At 38.3% G+C, this 25,356-nt stretch overlaps 1 protein-coding gene across 9 annotated transcripts in view; it reads right to left on the reverse strand.

Moving 5' to 3' along the window:
* Window positions 1-25,356, reverse strand: part of CARMIL1 (capping protein regulator and myosin 1 linker 1) — a 356,120-nt gene that overhangs the window by 56,731 nt on the left and 274,033 nt on the right. For all 9 annotated transcript variants that reach the window (XM_057493799.1, XM_057493802.1, XM_057493798.1 and 6 more), the window contains 3 exons: window positions 16,774-16,872; window positions 7,696-7,824; window positions 6,851-6,982 (listed from right to left, as the gene is read on the reverse strand). In XM_057493799.1, the coding sequence (XP_057349782.1) occupies window positions 6,851-6,982; window positions 7,696-7,824; window positions 16,774-16,872 (360 nt within the window). The remainder of the gene's footprint in view (window positions 1-6,850; window positions 6,983-7,695; window positions 7,825-16,773; window positions 16,873-25,356) is intronic.

The following is a 25,356-nucleotide window of genomic DNA, read 5'->3' on the forward strand; positions in this document are numbered from 1 at the left end:
CACACACACACACACACACACACACACACACACACACACACACACACACACACACACACACGAATTGGGTCTAGGAACCCGAGTGAAAACACAGTTAAGTGTTGTTGATGTACAGAAATACAATACATTTTTACATCTTAGTCTATCTCCAGCAACCTTATTGTAGTGATCCTAATAAATTAACTGCAAATTAGATTCTTTTGGGTTCCCTATGTAGACAATTATTAAAAAATTACAATCACAAAATATGCAAATCATGATAATTTTTCTTTCTTTTTAATCTTAACATTTTTCATTTCTTTTGCTTGTCACATCGCACCAGCTAAGCCCTCCAATACGATGTTGAATAGGAGTGGTGATAATGGACATTTTTGCCTTATTCCTGATGTGAAAGGAAATTTTTTCTGTTTTTCCCTCTAATATTTCAAACAATTCCAGTCATCCAGAAAAGTTGAAAGAATGGAATAATAAACTCTCCTACCCTTCTCCTAAAATTTACCAATTGCTAATAATTAGCAGTTTTTGCATCTCCTTTCTGAATCATTTGAAAGCAGGTTGTAGGCACCAAGATTCGTCCCTCCGACCTTTTAAAGTTACCATACGTTCAGCCCATTCGTTTCCAGCCTCTCCTCATTTCCAATACTGGCTTCTAAGATTACATATTTTACTGAACAAGTCCTGATATTACAATTTACATTATTGTTTAATTCTAAATATCCTCTTATTTAAATTATGTCCTCCCCTTTAAGCCTTGAGTAAGAATAGTTTTTCAGTTTAAAACATGCAGGGTTTTTTCTAATTTTTCTTTTCTTATTAATTTCTAATTTATTTGAAAGGGGACCAGAGAATATGGCTTTTGAAAACTGTAGAGTTGTTCTTTATACTTTCAGGGGCATTCTTCATAAATATTCCATGTAACCTTGGAAAGAACTGATATTCTCATATTCTTGGTGCATGGATCATACAGATCTACCAGATCACACTGAGAATTCTGTGGTTCAAATACTCTTCATAATTACTTTTTAAATTTATTCGATCTATTAGTTACTAGCAGGCCCTTTAAAAGATCTCTACCACAATGGTGAATCTGTCCATTTTTCTTTGTAATTTTGTCCATTTATTCTTATGTACATGAAAGTCATGTGACTAGATGCATACACATTTGAAATAATGTATTTCTGGCCAACTGGACCATTCGATTGACCTATTTTCTCTCTAGTGATGCCTTATCTATTGCATCACTAGTTCTGTGGTAGGAGTATTCTTTTTGGAGTGGAACTGAAACTTATATTGCAGAATGGCTAGGATCATTGTCATGTGCCTGTTCTGGCTGCTATGACACCCAAAATAACCCCAAACACTTCTTAATGTCCCTCTAGACATGCTGTACAGCCTCTGATTTAGTACATCTTTTTCTTGCTACACTAGAAATGTTAACGTGCATACTTTACTTCCGGTCTAAAGGAGCATTTCCCAACAGCATTTTCTGAGATGCTGGGAACATCAGTGCTGTCCAGTAAAGGAGCCACTAGTCACAGATGGCTACCAAGCGCTTCAGATGGGGCTACTGCAAATGAAAAACCAAATTTTAAATTGTATTTAATTTTAATTAATTTAAATGGCCACATATGACTAATGGAAAACACACTGGACAATGCAGTCTAAGGCTGATCTCTTAAATCTTTTCCTGAATAAAACTAGGACACTACACTGCTTTTACCTACTCCTTACAGACTTAAATGACTGCTTCTAGTATTTCACTTGTATTTCCTCTTAATATTATAGCACAAATTAGACATTAATGTTGTTTCATATAATGGATGTTTCTCTTTACCCATATTGGCATCTTCTCTGCTCATTATTTTCCTGTAGCTCAGATCCCCTTTCTTGTGATAATTTTTCCTTTATCCAGAAGTATACCCCTTGTCAAAATATACCTTTTAGATGTTTATTTAGTATAATCTAGTGAGAGGAAATCATCTCAGTTTTTCGTTTGGATAAAAATGTTTTTATTTCATTCTCATTTTTAAAAATTTGGTTTTATCAGGTATATAATTTTTGGATCATACTGTATGTTCTCTGGAAGCATGAGGATAGTATTTTATTGTCTTTTGCCTTCCAATTACTGTCGAGATGCAAGCTGCCTTATCTTAATATTGTTCTTTTTTTAAGTAAGATGGCTTCTCCTTCTCTCTGGCCCCTTTTAAGATCTCTTTGGTTTCAGTGTTTTCCACTTTTCATTATGATGATTCTAGACATGGATTTGCTTTTGTCCGTCTTGCGTGGTTTCCCTTGACTTCCTGAAGATCTGGTCTTTCATTAATCCCTGCAACTCTCAGCCACCACCTCTTCAGCTGTTGCCTTCTCCTCTTTTCTCTTTTCCTTAAATGTTAAGCTTTCTCACTTTATCCATGTTTGTTAACTTTTCTTACATTTTCTCTGTTTTGTTAGTCTCTTATAACCACCTTCAGACAACTTGAATTGAGCAAGCTTTGTATCTGAAATTGGACAATCAGATTTCATTTTGTTTGTATCTTCCCAATGATAGTTAAGAGTGTCTACATTTCTTAACTGTTAAGTTGTATAATATTTGTAAAATAAATTGGATTAATATCCTTAGCATGGCAGGTATACTTGCATATTTTCTCACTGAGCCAACTCACTACAAACAAACATGACTTCCGTGATGAAGTACTCTGAGACCGGTCTTTTGCTTTGGAAAATATAAAGTGCAGGAAACTAAGAAAACTCAGAGGATTCTTCTAGCCAAATTGAGTTAATTTACCAAAATGCCACCTACATATTCCAACAGGCTCATTTACTATCTGAAATTTACCAGTGAAGTATTTCACAATTTAAGCCTTCAGTGGATTGAAAATCTCCACAGCCAAAACTAGCACCCAAACCTTAAGTCCAGAAGGGAGAAATACATTTCTTTTATGTTAAGAGACTCAGATCCCACTTACTCATCTACTATTAGTCCAGGAAGACCAGAAAAGGGAAAATAAGAGTTGTCATTTAAAAATACCTAAAAACAGGCTGGTCTGGAGAAAATATCACCTCTTTTCAGAGAAGTAATTTCTCTTAACTTATTGCTTCTCCTCTAAGAAGGCTGGCTCATCTGGCCATTTCTTTTGCTTCTCTCAGAGAATATTTTTTGAAAGATGGATCAAAGGCCTATATGAACTTATTTCCATCCAATGTTCAGAATGTTTCCTGCTGACCATGATACAGGAGTATAGAATATCAAAGCTGGGAGGGGCCCCCTGGTTATCTTGAGACCAAGACCACCTTGCACAGGGAGGCTCAGTCCTGGTAAGTTAGGTGACTTGCTTAAAGCAAAGAGCCGGTAGTAAGCCCAGGACACAAATCCAGGCCTGTTAGTCCCATTTCTTTTTATTCACTGTTAAACTTATTTTTACAAAATAATACATCTGACTTTTGCTAGTATAAACACGTTAATTTTAGAGAATTTGGGAAATAGAGAAAACACTCTTAACCAGAAGAATTTGATACTAGTAGGGAAATAAATAAGGGCCACAGTAGTTTAACAAGAAACTGAATATTGACTGTAGTCAAAATACATTTTTCCTACATAGTTTTTAGAAAATTAAGACATTGGGAGATATATAAGTAGATAGAGAATTTTTTTAAAATAGCAAAATGATATCCTCTTGTCATACAAACTGGGGGGAAACAGTAAGGAAACTGCCTACAGCCTATTGGAAGTAGTGCCTGCACCCAGGTAAAGGGGAATTAGTAAGTAACACTTAATCAAGGAGTTGTGACTGAGGATTTGCCATGGTGCATGCTCACCCTCCCCCGAGGGAAAGGAACCTGCAGATGCAGAACGAAGACATCAGGTGAGGGGGGAAGGGAAAAGAGCAGGCCCCTTGGGAGCCCGGGACCTCAGAGACAGAAAGAAAGAAAAGCATGCTATGACACTTTGCAAGTAAGGAAGCCGTGATGAGTGAGAACCCTGTAACACCGACAAGGGGCCAGAAGGGTCAGCATCAAAATATGGGGGGTGTGACTATTTATAGAAAAATGTTTTTGGTCCTAAATATATTTATTATTTCAGACTTTTAGAAATTCAAATGCCTTTTATGTCAAACCTTTGCCTTCCACTTCCTCCTAAGTGTGATGCCAAGAGTCGACATCAACCATCTGGGGTACTGAGGAGGAAAAGGCCAAAGGCCCGGGCGGTGGCTGTGGCAGGCCGGCTGCACCACGGGGCTAGGAGGCAGCTTGCCAGGGGAGGTCCTGCTGCAGTGCTTCACGCTGATTAAAGTGCCAGCCAATTCTTGTACATAAACAGTTCTCATGAACACTTTAAAGGAAAAAATTAGGCAATTGTCACAGATATACAATTTACAAAGGAAAAAATGACAATGGATAATAAAATTACTTGATGTAGCATTGGTTATTAAAGAAATCAGAAAGACTAAATAAGAGTTTTCAAAATCCATTACAATGACAAATATTAAAAGGTTAATATACTTAGTATGGTGAGGATGTGGTAAAACAACCAATTGCCTATTACTACTGGACAATAATTTGTGAATATATATGAAAAAAGGTATAAAAAAGTATGTACCATTTGACCTGGGAATGGGTCAGTTACAGGCATTTAACCTAATAGGATTAATCAGAAATTAGAAAATAAATTATGTTGGCCATGAGATAATATAAAATATATTTTGGTCTCTACCCCCTGTTCCTGGTGCAGAGCTCCTGAAACCACTGTAATTTCCTGGGTCAGAGGAGTATCTTTTATTCTGATGAGGTGATTCTGTGAGGGCTCCTGGATGGGGGCCAGTCACCAGAAAGACCAAGCCACGATCCAAAGCTTGGAATTCCCAGCACTGTAGCTCCCCACGTCCTCGATTATCTTGATAAGGGAGAAGGGCTGAAGGTGGACTTAGTGATCAGTCATGCCCACATAAAAATTCCAAAGGTACACAGCTGGAGAACTTCTGGCGTGGTGAACATGTGAGGTACTGGGAAGTGGCACGCCAGGACAGGGGCCACAGAAGCTCTGTTCCCCTTCCCACATAGACCGCCCCATGAATCTCTTCCATCTGCACGTTCATCTGTGTCCTTTATCATATCCTTTTAAACTCATAAACGTGTTTCCTCAACTCTGTGAGCTGCTTTAAGAAATTAATTGAACCTCAGGAGGGGGTCATGATAACCTCAGATTTATAGCCAATTGGTCAGAAGCACAGATGACAACCCAGACTTGTGTCTGGCATCTGAGTGGGGTGCGCGCAGTTTTGTGGGACAGAGCCCTTCACCTGTGGGATCTGAGACTATCTGCAGGTAATAGTGTCAGAACTGAGTTAAATTTTAGGACACCCAGCTAGTGTTGCAGAGAATTACTTCGTGGGGGAAAACCCACATTACTGGGTGACCATAAGTATCAGAAGTGGAATGTTATATGTGAAACTAGAAGAGAGACACATAGGACACTGAGGTCTCCAGTACCGGTACATCTATATAATGAAATACTATATAGCCATTACAATGATAATGATTATTCACTGATCTAGAATTGTATTCAGGATATTGTGCCAAATATAAAAAGGCAGGTAGAATATGAACATACAGATGTAAGATTGTGTGAAATGTTTGGAAATTCACTAAAATGGTAAGAATGGTGCTCTCTGGGATTTCAAGTGATTTTATTTTCATTTTTCTTATACTTGTTAGTATTATTTTAATGGTTCACAAAAGAATAGCTTCATTTTTTACAGTCAAAATTAAATAAGCAACAAAGATGGCTTTGTTTTAAATGTAAGAAAGTATCCTTCTTAAATATTTTATCCTTCATGGAGAATCAAACAAGTGCTGTTAGGTAACAAATGATCTGGCAGAATTCTGGACCAACCAACCAATCCTTTTCTACCAGTTTGTTTCTGCTCAGAATTGATTCAAAATAACCAAGGTCAAATAAAATAAAAACGATACACAAGAGCCTCTCTCTATCATGCATATAGGAAGACAGGGACTTATACTCCTAAATAATCCACAACATTTTCTCCCTCAGTAATTGAATTTACAAACAGGACAATTAGCATGTGGCAATGTTATTACTGAGCTGCACATCAAATCCTTATGAGGTGCAGCAATTGTGCACACAGCGGAAAACATTAAATAATTATAAAAATTTAGACAAGGTTTTTAAAGGCATCCTTGAACAGGCAGAGACTGTGAAATTTCTCTGCTGTAGCTACTTTTTGAAGTTACTTTAATAAAAAGCTGACCTTAGGTGATTCTACGCCACTAAATTCCAGAGACTTTCATTCAGCCAGTGAGCCTATAGACGAGTCTCTGGTAGTGGGTGCTTTGCAAATTTATTCTAAATCCCTATCCTAGTCTTCCAACCAGAGCCTTCCAAGGACTGTTACCTATTTTCCTAGAAGCAGACTCTCCGTATAGGCACCCAGGCACGGTAAGCAGAACTCCTGTCATCAGCCCCATTCTGTAAGCTAAATATACTAACAGAAGGTATTTTTTTCCTAAAGCAGACTTCTCTTGTGCCTTATAAGTAGAAATCAATCATTCTCTTGTCAGTGGAAACCTGTCTATGCTAAGTACATTTTGAGATTTAGCATCAAAAATGAAATTGAATTTGATAGATCTTAGTTCATCTCATTATGTAGGAAGTTATTCTAAAACTTAGAAACGAAGCTGGAAAACACACAGTATTCAATGTTTACTAGGTGTGCTTGCACACCTACACACACACAACCAGATCTATGAAACAGAAGTGGCTATGGTATGAAATGCTGTCATGAAGAGGTAAGTCATCACAATTTCATTTTTCAGAAAAACAGAAACTACAAACCTTTAGCTGTTCGTCAACAACTCTTGTAACTTCTCCAGCCATTGATTCCAGGGTCTCCTGAATCGGACTGGACAACAAGCCACTGGCTCCCGCCCAAGATGCACCACCAGCATGGTATAAATTTGGCAACAACTATAAGGAAAATAAAAGTAACCTCTCCATGATTAAATAAATATTTTAAAAGCACCAAAATCAACACAGTTAGTAAAAAGGGTGGAGATACATTGTTAAGGATAATCTATTCTTGATCAAAAGCCCTTTATACAGATTAATAAACTAAGCTCCAGCTTTGACACCATAGGGACAGCACATAACAACTCCTGGTGCCTTCCTGTCTTTCTCTAGGGCATGAGAGTAACTGACTAACCCACAAGGCTCCCCCTGGTCACAGCACTCAGTGGCTGTGTGGTTCCAATGGCAGAGCTAGGACCAGATCCCAGGTTTTCAGACTCCCAGGTATTCCTTTCTCTAGGGACCAAATTCTAATTTGAGAGAAGCTTCCTTTCAGAGGTGACAGAGGGGAGTTTCATGTTTTCAACTTGGAAGTTGAATATTTGAAATTAGTTATGAGTTATTTAAACTACAACTACCTCTCAGCAATTGAGGACCCGATTACATCCCACTTAAGTCGCACGGCCCTGTACTTTTGATTCTGTACTTTGATTATTGCTAATTAGCACAGGTACAGAAAGGAAGCAAAGATGAACTCAATTCACTTTGCCATTTGTTAGTGACCTTGAAATTGGGAAGTGAAGTAAAGAAATCAGAACTAGTTGTGAAATTTAAGTTTAAAAAACTTATTTTTATTACAGATGACTCTCATGTTAACCTCAAGTGAAACTCACCGTTTTAGAGTTCTTGGCATCACGCATGAGCCTTTCTGCTGATTTTAAATCTTCCTGGACAGCATCTCCCCCACAATTTCGTAAAGAATTGAGATGGTCCTGTACTTTCACGCATATTCTGTCAATCATCTGCTCCACACCATAAAAATGACATCAAGCATCCGAGTCAGCACAGCCAGTATTCAGATAGAAGAAAATATAGAATGAAGGAGGATGAAAACTTTTAACTGGAATCTCTGAGAAGGCAGCTTATAAGGCAATTGTTAATTTATCTATTTATATAAGAAACCTTTGGCAACATTAACTCCAGAAAAACTTTTAAGGGATTTTTGTCCCCTTTCCTCCTTAGGATATGTAGCATGTAGAACAAAAGTGAATACATCTTGATGAGTCAGAATCTCATAGATACGCAGTGACGTTTTGCCTAGATAGTAACTCTCCTTCCTTAATTTTTATTGAGTACTCCCTGTGTCGGACATAGTGCTACATACTGAGGAAACGAGGAATGGCAAGTGCAATTATGAGACTGTTGGGAAGACTACAAAATGATACCACAGCCAATTGGTTGATCTCAATACTATGGAAATCAGAACATCCTTGAAAACTAATTCAATTATATCAGGTAGTTTTCTATATAAATTAAGAGGCACATAAACATAAAAAGGTTGAAGTCTTACATTAACATAGGAAAAAAAATTAATAACATTTACTTTCTATTTCATTAAGGTCCCTCTCCCAGGTTAATTACATCTGAATCATTTTCAGTTGTTCCATGGATTTAACCATAAAACCCAAAGGGTAGGGGTAGATAACTATTGTAAATAAGAAATAAGACAGATGGGTAGGATTATTTTTTTAATATTTTTATTTATATAGAGGAGCATGAAGAAAGCTAATTAGTCTGAAGAAAAAGGTAACCACAGTGTGGCTTGAAAAGTTTCTCTAATATTTTAATCAGAGCTATAGATTGCCTATTTCATGTTCTTAAAAACCTACTAATTTTCCAGAGACCTTACTTATCAAGAGTCCTATCCTACCTGATAATTCATTTGGTAGAGGTGACAGTCTAGCTATATTCTTTTTTATTTAAATCCACATTTCTCTATTTATTTTGAATTGTTTGATGTAACAACTACAGGAAGCCAAGATCAGCCCTCCATCCCCCATAAATTTTAGGAACTTTATTACACTGCTCAGAAGACTTAAGGTCTGATTACAGAGCCATGTTCCTCTTGCTTTTATCTTTTATAAAATCAGGTTCACAACATCCAATCCCCCATCTTCTTATCTAGTGTATCATGAAGACGGTCCAGTTAAAATAACACCACTCAAAGCACCTGTTCTCTTGACAAAGGATCGGTCATGCTAACGCTGATGTATGCTGAGAACAGCTCCTATAACTATAAAACCCACTGAGGCTCCATAAGGGAACCATCTGGAGCTCTCTCCATGGGAAAGAAGGAGTTACATGAATAGGGCTTCTCACACCTATTCTCTCTTTGACTGAAATCTAAGCTCGTATGCAGGGGTCATATCTTAACTTTCTGCAGTTACACAATGCCTTGCAGAGAACTATATGTTTTTTTAAATCTTCTTATTGATATAAATTCTAACTCTTCTATTTTATTGATCTGTGCTTCCTAAAGCAAAAATGGTCATTAGTAATTCATACTTTACCAAGAAAAAATACCTAATCTTAAGAGACAAAGCACATTCTAAGAAAGGAACTGAAAAACATCTGAGCCCACAAGAGATTCATTCGAGAGGTGTATGGACAGAACACTATAAAGTTGAACATCTTTAATAATCGTACCCCTGAAATGTCTGCCATTAAGCATTCACCAAGGAGAGAGGGTTTAAATAAACTCAACAAAATGGCCTTTAAGTGGAGCTTTTTAAATTGTATCTGAAAGAAACATAAAATTTTAGTTCTTCATTTCAAATAAGACATAAAATCTCGCAAGTCTCCAAGAGTCTACTAAACAGGTAGGTACTTGCTAAGATTTAGCACAGTCCATTTGATGGCATTCAGATGCTTTACAACTAGGGAGTTCAAGGCCCAGAAAAGTTAAACTATTTAAGATGATGCAGAGAGCAAACCTAAAATTTTGAAAACAGGAAATCAGGAATTTGCCCATCAGTTCACGTTTAAGTCCCTAAGGTACACAAATGAGAAAAACAGAGGAGACTACTATGAAGGCGTGTCACCTCTTGGATCATCCTGTCAGGGACCGCACAGTGACTGGCCGCCCCGGGTTCTTTATGTCAACCTCCCAGCATCACCCAATCCTGTAGTGTTCCATTTTTTCTAAGCAACCCAGGAAAGTTGTTAACTGCCACAGTTTAAGAAGCTGACTTCCTTCCAAGGATATGCACTCTGTCATTCTTGGGCAGGGTCTTCTTTGTTTTGCATCCCAATCTGTCTTCCCATGTCCTTCCCGCAGGCCCCACGCCTTCCCCTTGAGAGCATGCTGAGCGCTCACAAGCTCCTTTCCGTGGGACAGGCTCGCCCATGTCTGCACAAAGCTATCTTCTCTACTGTAATCTTTTATTTCTTCAGGCTTCACATCCCCAGTTCCTTTTAATATTCTACAGTGACACAGTTTTGTGGTGCCTGCTCCTCCCTCTGACCCAGGTCATTTCTCCTCTGAATTCTCTTCCATCTGGGACCCTCATGAAATGCCCCTTCTCAATAAAATGGACTATGACATTGAAATGGACAGGTTAGCTGAGCAGGGCTAGTGCCTTTCGCCATAGAAAGCATACTTTCATTAATGGGCAAAAGTGAAACTGGTTTCTTGGGCAACTACATCACACCACTAACTCATATCACACTTAATGGTGACTATTTAGGCTTTTTCAAATATACTGGGTTACAGATCCCAAGGGCAGGACTTAGAACTATTAACAGCAAATGCCATCTGTGGTTGCTCCCAATTTGTCACAACCACACTCAGGCCCAGCAAACAGCTTACTCCTAGGAAATTTCATCTTCCTGTTTTCTTACTCATTTCAAGAGAAATATACTGAATGCCTAGCATTGAATGAAATAGTCCTGAATAAGATAATACCCCTCTGCCACCAAGCAACTGGACCTAGAAGTGGACAGAAATACTCACAATTCACAGCAACAAGACATAAAGTGCTACATGATATAATGCCCACAAGGATATGCACATGTGTTCACTGCCAAAGTTCCATTTCCCACAGTAGTACCTGCCTGGTGATAGATCCTTGTAAGTGTTTATTCAATGAACAAATGAATGATAGCAAGTTCTAAAAGATTTTAGCCAAGAGGAGGGATCAAATGTAATTGAGGTTAAAGGTAGTTGTTAAACTAGGTTCTGAAAGATGTCTATAGATCAAGAAAAGACAAGGGAGTATTAAGCAAAAGAATGAATGAACATAAGCAACAGCATATATCCGGACACTTGTGATTCCTATTTCCTGATCAGGAACAGAGGCCCTTTATGGTGGGACAGCAGATTGGAATGTTAGGTTAAGGCAAGATCGCATAAACTCAGGCACACGGTTAAGGAGTTGGGACACAGCATTCAAGGTACAGGGCATCTGTTCTGCAGCTCCTTCCACAATTGGGAGGGTCTAAAAATCTCTCGTCCTTTAACACAGGGACTTGGATTCCCTGACTGATACAAAGGGTATGGGGTATAGAAAACAGGAGGAGACACGGAAAATGGCTAAACTAGCTCTTGTAGTACTGCAAAGACATTCTGCAGGCAAATGGTCCAGGGCACAGTGACAAGCCACCTAAGGGTCCTATCCTCAGTGAATGATGATGTCCCTGGGAGAAATGGCAAAATCAGGAGTTCCAGGGGATGAGTTTGCTCTTAGTGACCGTGACACCTCAGAAGGTTATACTGATGGAGATGCTGAATAAGTAGTTGGAAACCTAGGACTTTCTGGAAAGAAACAAGAACTGAAAGGACAGATCCAGTAGTCATCCAAAGATGAGAAAATTAAAATAATACAAGTAGACGAGATAGTCAAAAGAAAAAAACACTAAATACAAAACCTAGAATAATGACTGTGTTTGGAATACGACAGTGGTCATGTAGATAGGAGACAGATAAGACACAAGAGTGATGGAAAGATACTTAGAATGGCACACTGTCAAATGATTCATGAATTGAGTCTTTAAATAGATAAGGTGGTCAAACAACAACAAATGTTGGCAAGGATGTGGAGAAAGGGGAACCCTCCTACACTGCTGGTGGGAATGTAAATTAGTTCAACCATTGTGGAAAGCAGTATGGAGGTTCCTCAAAAAGCTCAAAATAGATATACCATTTGACCCAGGAATTCCACTCCTAGTAATTTACCCTAAGAATGCAGCAGCGCAGTTTGAAAAAGACAGACGCACCCCTATGTTTATTGCAGCACTATTTACAATAGCCAATACATGGAAGCAACCTAAGTGTCCATCAGTAGATGAATGGATAAAGAAGATGTGGTACATATACACAATGTAATATTACTCAGCCATAAGAAGAAAACAAATCCTACCATTTGCAACAACCTGGATGGAGCTAGAGGGTATTATGCTCAGTGAAATAAGCCAGGTGGAGAAAGACAAGTACCAAATGATTTCACTCATCTGTGGAGTATAAGAACAAAGAAAAAAACTGATGGAACAAAACAGCAGCAGACTCAAAGAACCCAAGAATGTAGGGAGGGCACGGGGAGGGCTGTACAACACAGAGAAGACAAGTAGTGACTCTATAGCATCTCACTACGCTGACAGACAGTGACTGTAATGGGGTGTGTCGGGGGGACTTGACGATGGGGAGAGTCTAGTAAACATAATGTTGCTCATGTAATTGTAGATTAATGATACCAAAATAACAAAACAAAACAAAAAAATGCAAAAAAAAAAGATAAGGTGGTCAATAATAGTGGTAACTGCGATAATAAAATACCAACAAACGTTAAATGTTTACTAGGGGATGGCAAGTAGTTTGTGTGCATTAACTCATTTAATCCTCACAGCACCTGAGTCATCTTCCCATTCTGCAGATGAAGAAATCAAGCCTTAAGTAGGTTAGTAAGTGGCTAACATCAGTTCACACTCACAGGGACAGTAGAGCCTGTACTTAAATGTGATCATCTGACTTGAGAGCCCAAGTTCCTGACCACTGCACAAACTGCCTCTATTCATCAAAAGATGAGGGAGAAGAGGCCCCTGGGCTTGGTGACCAGGGACCACTCGAGAGCCATTTCAGTAGACAAACAGGGACAGAAGGCGCATTTCAAGCGGTTACAAAGTGACGGAGTAGAGAGAAGTCGTGAAGGCAAGTATAAAACTGCGCATTGAAAGAAAGGAAAAAGAACATGCTGAGTAAAGAGCTCAAGACAATAAAATCGCCTTTTTTTTTTAAGCATGAGAAGACTCTAAGGGTGAGAAGAATAAACTTGGCACACTACAGGCAATTCTGGGCCTGGTTTTAGAAATTAAGTTTTAATGGAACAGCCATGTTCATGCACGTACATATCGTCCAGCTGCTTTTGATCTACAGTAGCAGAGCTAAGTAGTTGCAACGGAGACCATACAAGCTGTAAAGACTAAAACATTTACTATCTGCTTTTTTACAGGGAAGGTTGCTGACTCCTGTTAAGAGGCCTTATCAGATGGAAAAGAAGAGATTAAAAGCAGAGGTGGAGTGTTTAGTCTTATAAAGGTCTTTCCTAAACAAAGAAAGAGACAAAAACAAATATATGAACAGTTATGAGACCTCGATGTTTCATTCAAACATTTTAATTCCTTCAGTGCCACCTGGGAATGATGACTGCCTGTGCAGCTGGCAGGGGCACCAGTCTCAGAGAGTCTAGTCTTTCTGTATTCAGATTTCTGGAAACTTTAGTTAGAAGGAGATAAATCTCTCCTAAAGTGACTGAATGATCGGTCCAAAAATTGCTATTTATAATGTCCTACGAAATCCCTAACAAGAACAGATGGCAATATACCTCCTACGTGACTCAAATAATTTGGGATGATGCCACTCAGGCAGAATTAAATATCTGTATTTGCCTCCCATGTACAATTTCCTCTTGGTTGGGAAGAGGAAACTTACTTTTAAGAATAAGCATTAAAGGTTGCTGCAGTGATTTGGTTGGATGGGCAAATCCCCTGTGAATGAGGAAAAAAGTTGGAAAGACACTGTGTTAAGGGAAGCCTGATTGTGGCAGCTCACAAAGAAATCTAAGACAAAGGCTCAGTGTAAGATTCTGACACCCTCATTGATTTTAATGTTACACACTAAAACCAGGAAATAACAGTAAATCACGAAGTACTAAGCTAATATTATTAGTCCCTTGCAGGAAAAAAAGTTAGTTTTTAAGGCATTGGTAAGGGCAAAATAATGTTTTCTTTCTCAAAACTGTTAATTCACTAATATTCGTAATTATTAGTTTTCTTTTTCTCAACATTTACTGCTTTACTTTTTCTTACATAAACAATACATGTCCATCAAAAGATGAATGGATAAAAATGATGTGGTACATACTGACAATGGAGTATTTTTCAGCCATAAAAAGAAGTCCTGCCATTTGCAACAACATGGATGTATCTAGAGGCTATTATGCTCAGTGAAATAAGTCAGGCAGAGAAAGACAAATACCACATCATTTCACTTATTTGTGGAGTATAAAAACAAAGCAAACAAAATGAACAAAACAGCAGTAGACTTATAGACACTGAGAAGTGACAAGTGGCTGCCATGGGGGAGGGGTTGGGATGGGTGGGTGGGGAGGGTGAGGGGGATAAAGGAGCACAGTGTTTCAAACAAATAATGTAAGAGGGAGGCTGGTCATGGAGATGGCAGCACAATGTGGAGAATATAGCCGTGATTCTCTAACATCTTCCTATGATGACAGATAGTAGAAGCAGTGGTGGAGGTGAGGACTGAATAATATGGGTAACTGTCGAACCCCTGTGTTGTATATTTGAAACCGACATAAGACTATATATCAATGATACTTCAATAAATATATATACATATACATGTGTGTATATATATATATTTACTGTAAAGCATTCAAGTCACACTGTGAAGTGTAAGAGAAATAAAACTTATGATCATACTACATGAAATAATCATCATTAACATTTTGAACACCTTTCCACAAATCTCTATACATATCTATATAGTTATCTATATTTTACATATTTGTAGTATTATATATGAGTAATTTAAATCTTCTGGTGGCTTTAACAGTTAGACAGTAAGCTTATATTTGTATTTTTGATTTATGAAAAATAGAAAATAGAAGTCGATTCCATGAAATAAAAGTGAAAAGGTTAGCACACTTACACCACCACTCAACTTTCCCCTCTTTAACACCTGATTTTAGTTTCACTACTTTTATATTAAGACTTCCAACATTTACTTCTGTTTTTATGTAACATTGGGTTTTCCCTTCTTGTCTAAGTTGATATTAAAATTTTAAACCCATTAAAATGCAGTTACAGATTATGATGACAGATCCATAGAGAAAGAAATGTAATTCTCTCTCTTTAATCCTGAAGCTCAAAGCAGATTGTCCCAAAGTGGTAATTTTGTAAAGCTTTTTCAGTTTTTGTACTTTTAAGATTTCATTTCTGCTACAGTTTCTCATTAATACCTGATATTGTGGACTTAGTTATTTTTGTTATGCTAGAGAATTTCCTCAAAAAACCTTTTCCATATGGAATATTGGGGGTAAAATTTCTGAGACTATGTCTGCATATATTTTTATTCTGCCTTCACGTCTGCCTGAAAAAATGGATAGGTACAGAATTCTTGGTCCAAAATAAATCCCCTTCGGAACTTTGATATGCTTCTGTACTTGGTTGATTCTAAGAATTGGTTCTAGTTCCTTTGTAAGACAACAAAGTTCCTTTGTTGTTCATTCTCTCTTAAACTCTTAACAATTTTTTTTTCTTTATTCTAGGTATTCTGACCAGGCCGTGTCTAGGTATGGGGGTCTTTTGCCCATTCATTTGGGTCAATCTCAGTGGGTCATATCAAGATTCATGTGAAATTGTGAAATGTTTTTGTTTTTTTTTCTCTTCTTAAATTTTTCTATTATGTTTCTTTTTAAATTCTGAAGTTCCTATTAGAAGGCAGTTGGTCATTTTGAATCTATGCACCGTTTTGACTGACTTTTCCCCTTACATTTTTCATCTTTTTCCTACATGTTTTAAAGCATGTTTCTTCCACAGAAAGAGCTTAATTTGTTCTCTATCAGTTTATTTAATCCTGTATTACAGTTATCATATTTTCAACTGCTAAGCAGTATTTCTTGTTCTCTGACTACTCCATTTCATAGCAGCCTAATCCTAAAATATTCTCTCATGTCCCACTGACTTACTAAGTACAACTTTTTAAAAAGAGCTCTGAGGTACTTTTAATTATCTGGGCTCAGTTCTTTGGTTTATCTTGTTTCCTTGACATCTTAATCAGCTTTCCTCAAATATCTTATGATCTTTGATTTTGCTGATATTTTTGAGGAAAATAGACCACATTTTTATTCCTTTTTGTAGTTTTTTTCCTCTCTTAAGTTGGGTAGAGAAAAGAAGAATTAAGTAAAAAGCACTACAGTTTCTCATTAGCACTTACATGTTAAATTAATACTCAACAAATTCTTAATTATTCAGAAGAATCTGTAAATTTGTGGCCTAATCACATAAGTAGGAAGGAGTAGAGAGAAAGGAACAGAATGTCTCCTTAGTGGCAAATTTCTTCTGTAATCATGGGTTCCTAACATTTGCAAATAAATCATATATTTATGTATTTTTGTACATAAATACAGCTTACTGACAATCCTAAAAAGTTGTTAACAATTAAAATCTTAAAATCATCAACAATTAAAAGTGCATATTTTGCATTCAAATTAGCCTACATTTTCCTGCCTCTAATCTTTTCCCAAACTCTGCTTATTATCTGTTGTCACTTTTAGAAACCAGTTCTCATTGTCCCACTGGGAGTGACTCAAATGAATTACTGTCCCCTGCCCTTCCAAGGGTCTGTTCAGAGCGAGTAGGGAGAAGCTGGCCCTGGGAGAAGGCTGGCGTCCTCTTACCTGCTGTGTGGTGCTGGTGACAATGCTCTGCTGTAGGCGGTAGGCCTGCTCTTGAAGGTATTTCCTAGTTTCATGATTCCGGAGCAGATAGTTTTCTATCTGGAAATTAAGTACATGCAATTCTCAAGAACACATTTTGACTCAGCAGAGAGTAAAGCTGTAAGTGATACAACCAGGTGCCAAACTTAAAGCCAAGCACTAATTCACCCATTCCACCTCTGCCTCAACCACACAAGACATCGGAGAGAGGGAAACTGCTAGCATTCTGATGCACTGTTGGTGTTTGGAGTTAGAAACCTAATTTGCAGTTAATAGGAGCAATTTTTATTAACTTGTTGTTGACAAAGATAGCCAAGTATTTAATTGCCTGCAGGGTTAGAGACCCCATTTAGTGACTTTTAATCACTGTCCTGCACATAATTGCAATCTTTCTCTCTCCTGAGTTTTTAGCCCCTGAACATACAGAAGTTAAATATCCCTCAAGAAGCATGGGTGGCACTCCCTGAGCCTCTTGGCCTTATTCCAGTGGTACAGTCCACCAGCACTTACAGAATGCCTTGAGGAGGAAAAAAAGGGTAAAACAGGCACAAAACTTGAAGGATACAGATTGGTACAACTCAGACATAGACTAGTTTCATTAATCCACCAGGTTTTCACATTTTCTTAAAAGCAAGACCAATTTTAGCAGAACTATGGAAAATAAGAAAGCAGATTTCTATGGAAAATGAGAAAACTTGAAGTTGCGTGACAATCTGTTTTACTATACATAGACAATCTCCTATGGAAAATTCAAATGTACAAATGATAACTAGATTGAAAGAAAGCATTTAAGATGACATGCAACAGATATACATTGAGTAAAAAATGAAGGGTTAGTTATTGGTAATGGTGGATACTTATAAAGACATTTTTTTAAATAATAATTTGAGATGGGTAATTGTGCCATATATATTTTTTTCAGCTTTTTTCTTTTAATAATACCACTTACTATTTGGCTTTTAATTTGTCATTATAGTTCCCTGATTAAGAACTTCTAATAACTGTGAGGCTCTAAGTATTCATTATATTTTCATTTTCATTTTCCATATGTTATAAGTGACTACTACTTAACAACAATTAGTAACAATTAAAATACAGGCTATAATTACTATCATCCCTGGAAACAGAAAAGCAGAACAAAATGTGCCTTTCCACTAAGCATAAATTAAGATGAAAAGATCCTTGAAGTGAAACATCATTAAAGTGACACATTAATACCATGACATTATATTACATTAATTTTCTCTTGCTGCTTCCCAAGAAGCCATCTCTTTCCAAGGTGACATTACCATCAACGTAAAATATTTTTGCTAAAAAAAGATCCTTGCTTGAAATATGACAGGCCGGCACTATGCTTTTGTTTTGTTATTTGTTCTTTTGCATTTAGCCCCATTTAGCCCTGGCTGTGGGCCAGTTCTGAGAGCAGTTTGTTTAATTAGGAGGCTCAGCTCGTACGCAGGCAGTGCAGGCAAAGCCCACAGTTTCCAGACTTTCCCCAGGTGCACCAATAGTGCTTCACCGACAACCTGGAGGGAACTTTTTAGAAAAAGATAATATTCCAAGCTCATTTCTAAAAGCCAGTGGGAGGGGAAGAAAGAACCATAATGTTTAAGTCATACAAAGACCACTGAAAGTATTTTCATTTTGGATTAACAGGGTAAACTTCCCTTCTATCACCACTCCACAATGAGGACAGGGAACCCACGTCCCAAGGATTAAGGGTGAGGGGCCCGACTCAGGTCAGATGGAAAGGGAAGGGCCACTGGGTCATTATCACGATTGCCAGTAGCCCTGGGCAGAGTGCCCTGGGGGCGGTCTAGAGCCAGGCAGACTCACTGAAAACAGCAGCAGCAAAGAGGCAAAATTCTGTATTTTAATGAAGGAATCTTGCATTAAGAAAAAAACACAAATATTGAGTATAGAATCACAACATTATTCTTTAGTAGAGTAAAATTAAGGATGGAGTTCTGTTAAAATGAAAACTTGAATATATAAGTATTATAGAAAAAAACAATAAACATGAGCTTTAAAGTCACCAATTTTCCACGTAAAAAACCACAAATGTTAAAACTGATTTATCTGCATACTCTGCATTTATTCTTTGTTTCTTCTTTTATCTTCCCCTCTTTTCCTGCCTTCTCTGGTTTTAAGTAATGTATACGAATGTACTCTCTCTCTCCTTCCTCCCTATATATTCATTATGCTACTTGAAAAATTTTAGTGGTTGCACTAGGGTGTGCAATTCACATACAACTAATCCAAGTCCACTTCGAAATAACACGATACCATTTCGCAAGTAGCACAGGTACTTTTTAACACCATTGCCAAACTTCTCCTTTTTATCCCTTGTAACATAACTTAGGATGTTTTTATTCCTCCTTTACTTTTTGAAGGAAACTTGCTAGATACATAATTCTAGGCTGCTAGGTTTTTTTCTTCAACACTTTAAATATTTCACTCCACTTTCTTCTTGCTTGCATGATTTCTGACCAGAAGTCTGATGTAATTCGTAACCTATTCCTCAGTATGTAAGGTGTTTCTTTCCTCTGGCTTCTTTTCAAGATTTTTTTTAGCTTTTGGTTTTCTGTAGTTTGAATAGGACATGCTTACATGTAGTTGTTTTGGTATTTATTCTACTTGGTGTTCTCTGATATTCCCGGATCAGGGTTTGGTGCCTATAATTCATTTGGGGAAATTCTCAGCCGTTATTATTTCATATATTTCTTCTGTTCCTCCTCTTTCCTCCACTTCTGGTATTCCCATTATATGGATGTTCAGTCTTTTGTACTTGTCTCACAGTTCTGGGACATCCTGTTTGGGCTAGCCCCCCAACCATTTTTTCTCTTTGAATTTCAGCTTGGGAAGTTTCTAATGACATATCTTCAAGCTCAATGATTCCTCATCTGTACCCAATCTACTGATGAGCTCAAAGACATTTTTCATTTCCGTTACAGTATATTTTGATATCTAACATTTCCTTTTGATTTTTTCATTCAAGAGTATCCCTTGGCTTACATTACTTATCTGTTTTTCCATGTTTTTTACTTTCTTATTGGAGTCCATAACATATTAATCAATAGTTATTTTAAATTCCCTGGCTGGTAAAAAAATCTGTCCTATCTGAATCTGGTTTCAATGTTTGCTTTGCCCCCTCACACTGTGTTTTTCCTTGCCTTTTAGCATGCCTTGCAATTTTTTGTTGAAAGCCAGATATGATATATCTGGTAATAGGAACTTAGGTGATCAGGCTTTTAGTGTGAGGATTTCTGTTAATCTGGCTAGATACTTGGGTGTGTTAAATGTTTGCTGTAGCTATATATGCCAGGGACTTTACTTTCTTCTAATGTCCTTGTTTTTGTCTTTCTTACTGTTTTGGGATTTCCCTAGAAACTCTTTCTTAAAATAGAGTGTCTTACAGCTTTCCTCAGTTTTAATCCACTGTTATTATACTTAAGGTGTAATAACAGTGGGTTAAAGGTAAGGTGTTAGGGAAGGGAAGCATTCTATCATCTTAGCTCAAATTTAGTTTTAGTTTTTTCTAACCTGGCTTCAGTCCCTGGGCTCTGACCTTCAGAAGAATTTCTTGGCCTTTATTCCCCCTTCCTCATGTGAAACAGGAAGGCTAGAGGGGACTAGAGTTTTCTCAATGTCTTTTGCTAGGTCAGATAAGGCTCTAGTTGAGTAGTTTCCCTTCATTATGGACAAGAGAAGGCTCTGGATGTATTTCAGAATGGTTACTTTCCCCCTTCCATTTTCCAGAACCACGAGGGGATTTTTCTCCAGTCTATAACTTGGTGGGGGCTGTTGGAGGTAAGACTCATGAAACAGTCGGGGTATCCCTAAGACGGGGTCCTTAGGGACTTTTAGCTCTTAAACTAGTCCACTCTAGGCCTCTACTAATTCATCAATTACCATTTACGCATTCCTCTGAGTTACTGGCTCCATTAGATTCTATTCTTGGTAAGCTCTTCCCAGCTGGGATTCACTGTGTCTCTCTGTTTTCCTCCCTCTCCGGTTTCCAGGCTGAGTGGATGGGAGAAGAGTCACCGATTTTCTGTTAGTTCAGCTTTTGTTCTTATTGTGGAGATGGGAGTGGTGACTTCCAAACTCTTGCCCTATTAAATCTGAAACCAGAAATCTGGCATCTCTAGAATACACCTTTTGTTATAAGCTAACTAATATCCTTCAGGAAAGTATAAAGATATCAAACATTTTTATGCTGCTTTATGGTCTATAAACTGCCTTATAAAGATATCAAACATTTTTATGTTGCCTTATGGTTTATAAACTTTCACATACACTTTCTCATCTGAACCTCATGGCCACGTTAGGCAAATTACGTACTCACCTTGTTCTTGGGTTTTCTTATCACCTTTGTCCTTTGTACAATGTGGACATAAGAGAACCTGTCTCATGGGTTTATTTTTAAGATTACAGGTGTTAATTTATGTAAAGCATTTAAAATAGTGTCAGGCATCTGGGAAGAACCATATATTGTCAGCTAAACATAGTTATCATATAGCCTCATTTTGTTATACAGCTGAAGAAACTAAAGTTCAGAAAAATGAAGTAACTTACTGAAGTTACACACCTGGGAACAGTTTTAGTCAAACTGGTCTAAATCCAAATCTTGGATGATTTCTTTTGCCACACCATAGCTTTCTCTCCCCTACAGTCCTATTCCCTTTTATTCAACAAATGTCTAAGGAACATCCAAGCATGCAAGCCAGGCACTGTACTAGCTGCTGAGAATAAAAAAAGATAAAAAATACATAGGTTCTGCCTTCATGGAGCTCTGGGGAAAAAAAATATGGAACCAGGTAAGTTGAAACAATGTCACAAGGCCAATGAAAGAGAAGCACAGGAAATCCTAGTAACATCACCTAACGAGGAGAAGAAGGGAACCCTGAGTAATCTTTCTGGATGAGCGGACCTGGCTGCAATCTCAACAGACATGCACGGTACTGGGGAAGGCATGAATATCATCTGTGGTACAGAAGTGATTCTCAAACTTTGTGATCACCAGGAGAGCTTATAAAAACGCAGATGGCTGGAGCTGGCTCAAGATGGCGGCGGGAGTAGGGCGGCAGAAATCTCCTCCCAAAACCATATATATTTTTGAAAATACAACAAATGCAACTATTCCTAAAAGAGATACCAGAAGATACAGTACAACTGCCAGGCTGGCTACATCTACATCTGTGAGAACCCAGCATCTCACGAAGGGGGTAAGATACAAAGTCATGACCCGGCGGGACCCAAGCGCTCCCCCCACCCCAGCTCACCAGTGGGAGGAGAGGAGTCAGAGTGGGGAGGGAGAGGGAGCCCAGGACGCTAAACACCCAGCCCTAGTAATCTGCACCGGGAGCGCAGACACACACTGCACGGTGTGCTGGATATTAGAGAATCAGGAGGGTAGGGTCGGAGACCGAGACTGCGAGCGGGCCCCCACAGTCGGCTCCCCTGGGACAAGAGGAAAGCAGGCGCTTTTTAAAAATCTTAAAGGGACAAGGGCTCAACAGCCGAACAAAATCATCCCAGCACACTCAGCCCAGCAGGCTGGGAATCTTGAGGAACTTCGGGCCCCCAAGCCCCTTGGGGAATAAAGCAGCCCCAAAGCCCCTCACGGCAATAAGCAGCCTGGCATTCGTTCCCCAGGGAAGACACTGCAAGCAGACCAGCTGACCCGCGACAGCGGCAGAGCAGCCGTAGAGCAGCCCTGCCCACAGCAACCACACAGGGACTCCTCCCAGTGTGCAGCTAACTGGGACAAGCAGCGGAAGCTGGAGCAAGGTCCAGAAGGCACGAAGGGGCGCTGTTCTCGCAGGAGAACACACCCGGCGCGACTACAACTCCCCACAGTGCTCTAGGCTAGCCCGAGGGTGGCCCTGCCCACAGCAGCTCAGGAGATTATCCCAGAGGCTGCTTCTGCTGTGCGGGTAGATGGCACAGGAAGCGGAGAAGAGCAAGGTGACCAACAAGCAGGAAGGGACTTTGTTCTCCCAGCTGACACACGTGCCACCTGCCTGCGACCACTTCTATTGCCATGAAAAGGCAGAAGATCTAGTTCAGTCAAAAATCACTCAGACAACCCCAGACAGAGGGCCTGGTGAGATAGAAATAACCGATCTTCATGAAAAAGAATTCAAAATAAAAGTCATAACCATGCTGATGGACCTGCAGAGAAATATGCAAGAGCTAAGGGATGAAGTGCAGAGGGAAATAACAGAAAGGAAATAATCGATAGAAGGGCTTAAGAGACTGGACAAAGTGCAAGAGACTGTTAATGGAATAGAAATCAGAGAAAAAGAGTATAGAGAAGCTGAGGCAGAGAGAGATAAAAGACCTCTAGGAATTAAAGAATATTAAGAGAACTGTGTGACCAATCCAAAAGAACAATATTCACATTATAGGGGTACCAGAAGAAGAAGAGAGAGAAAAAGACATAGAAAATGTCTTTGAAGAAATAATTCCTGAAAACTTCCCCAAGCTGGGAAAGGAAATAGTATCTCAGACCATGGAAGCCCACAGATCTCCCAATACAAGGGACCAAGGAGGACAACACCAAGACATATAATAATTAAAAGGCAAAGATCAAAGACAAGGACAGAGTATTAAAGGCAGTCAGAGAGAGAAAAAAAAGATCACCTACAAAGGAAAACCCATCAGGATATCATCAGACTTCTCAACAGAAACCTTATAGGCCAGAAGAGAATGGCATGATATATTTAATGCAATGAAACAGAAGGGCCTTGAACCAAGGATACTGTATCCAGCACGATTATCATTTAAATTTGAAGAAGGGATTAAAGAATTTTCAGACAAGCAAAAGTTGAGGGAATTTGCCTCCCACAAATGACATCTACAGGGTATTTTAGAGGCACTGCTCGACATGGCAGCACTCCTAAGGCTAAATAGATGTCACCAGAGAAAATAAAATCACAGCAAAGAAAGTAGACCAACCAAATACTAACTAAAGACAAAAAATAAAATCAACAATCCACAGAAACAGTCACAGGAAACACAAGAGTACAGAATAAAACACCTAACATAAAAAATGGAGGAGGAAGAACAAGAAAGGAGAGAAATAAAGAATCATCAGATTGTGTTTATAATAGCTTACTAAGAGAGCTAAGTTAGACATTAGATACTAAAGAAGCTAACCTTGAACCTTTGGAAACCACGAATCTAAAGCCTGCAATGGCAATAAGTACGTATCTTTCGATAATCACCCTGAATGTAAATGGACTGAATGCACCAATCAAGACACAAAATAATAGAATGCATAAAAAAGCAAGATCCATCCATATGCTTCCTACAAGAGACTCACTTCAAACCCAAAGATATTCAGATACTAAAAGTGAAGAGATGGAAAAAAAATTTCATGCAGACATTAGTGAGAAAAAAAGCAGGTGTTGCAGTACTACTAGTATCAGACAAAATAGACTTCAAAACAAAGAAAGTAAAAAGAGATAAAGAAGGACATTACATAATGATAAAGGACTCAGTCCAACAAGAGGATATAACCATTATAAATATATATACACCCAATAGAGGGGCACCGACATATGTGAAACAAATACAGAATTAAAAGAGGAAATATAATGAAATGCATTCATTTTAGGAGACTTCAACACACTACTCACTGCAAAGGATAGATCCACCAGACAGAAAATACGTAAGGACACAGAAGCACTGAACAACACACTAGAACAGATGGACCTAACAGACACCTACAGAACTTTAAACCCAAAAGCAGCAGGATACACATTCTTCTCAAGAGCACATGAAACATTTTCTAGAATAGACTACATACAAGGCCACAAAAATAACCATAGTAAATTCAAAAAGATTGAATTTCTACCAACCAACTTCTCAGATCACAAAGGTATAAAACTAGAAATAAATTGTACAAAGAAAACAAAAAGGCTCACAAACACATGGAGGCTTAACAACATGCTCCTAAATAATCAATGGATCAATGACCAAATTAAAACAGAGATAAAGCAATATATGGAGACAACTGAAAACAACAGCACAAACCCCAACTTCTCTGAGACGCAGCGAAGGCAGTTCCAGGAGGAAAGTATACAGCAATCCAGGCCCATTTAAAGAAGGAAGAACAATCCCAAATGAAAAAAAGTCTAAAGTCACAATTATTGAAATTGGAAAAAGAAGAACAAATGAGGCCTAAAGTCAGCAGAAGGAGGGACATAATAAAGATCAGAGAAGAAATAAATAACATTGAGAAGAATAAAAACAATAGAAAAAATTAATGAAACCAAGAGCTGGTTCTTTGAGAAAATAAACAAATAGATAAACCCCTAGCCAGAGTTATTATGAGAAAAAGAGAATCTACACACATAAACAATCAGAAATGAGAAAGGAAAAATCATGATGAAACCCACAGAAATACAAATTATTAGAGAATACTATGAAAATCTATGTACTAAAAAGCTGGAACACCTAGAAGAAATGGACAACTTTCTAGGGAAACACAACCTTCCAAGACTGACCAAGGAGGAAACAAAATCTAAACAGACC

Source organism: Manis pentadactyla, chromosome 16, assembly GCF_030020395.1.
Source record: "Manis pentadactyla isolate mManPen7 chromosome 16, mManPen7.hap1, whole genome shotgun sequence".
Lineage (NCBI taxonomy): Eukaryota > Metazoa > Chordata > Mammalia > Pholidota > Manidae > Manis > Manis pentadactyla.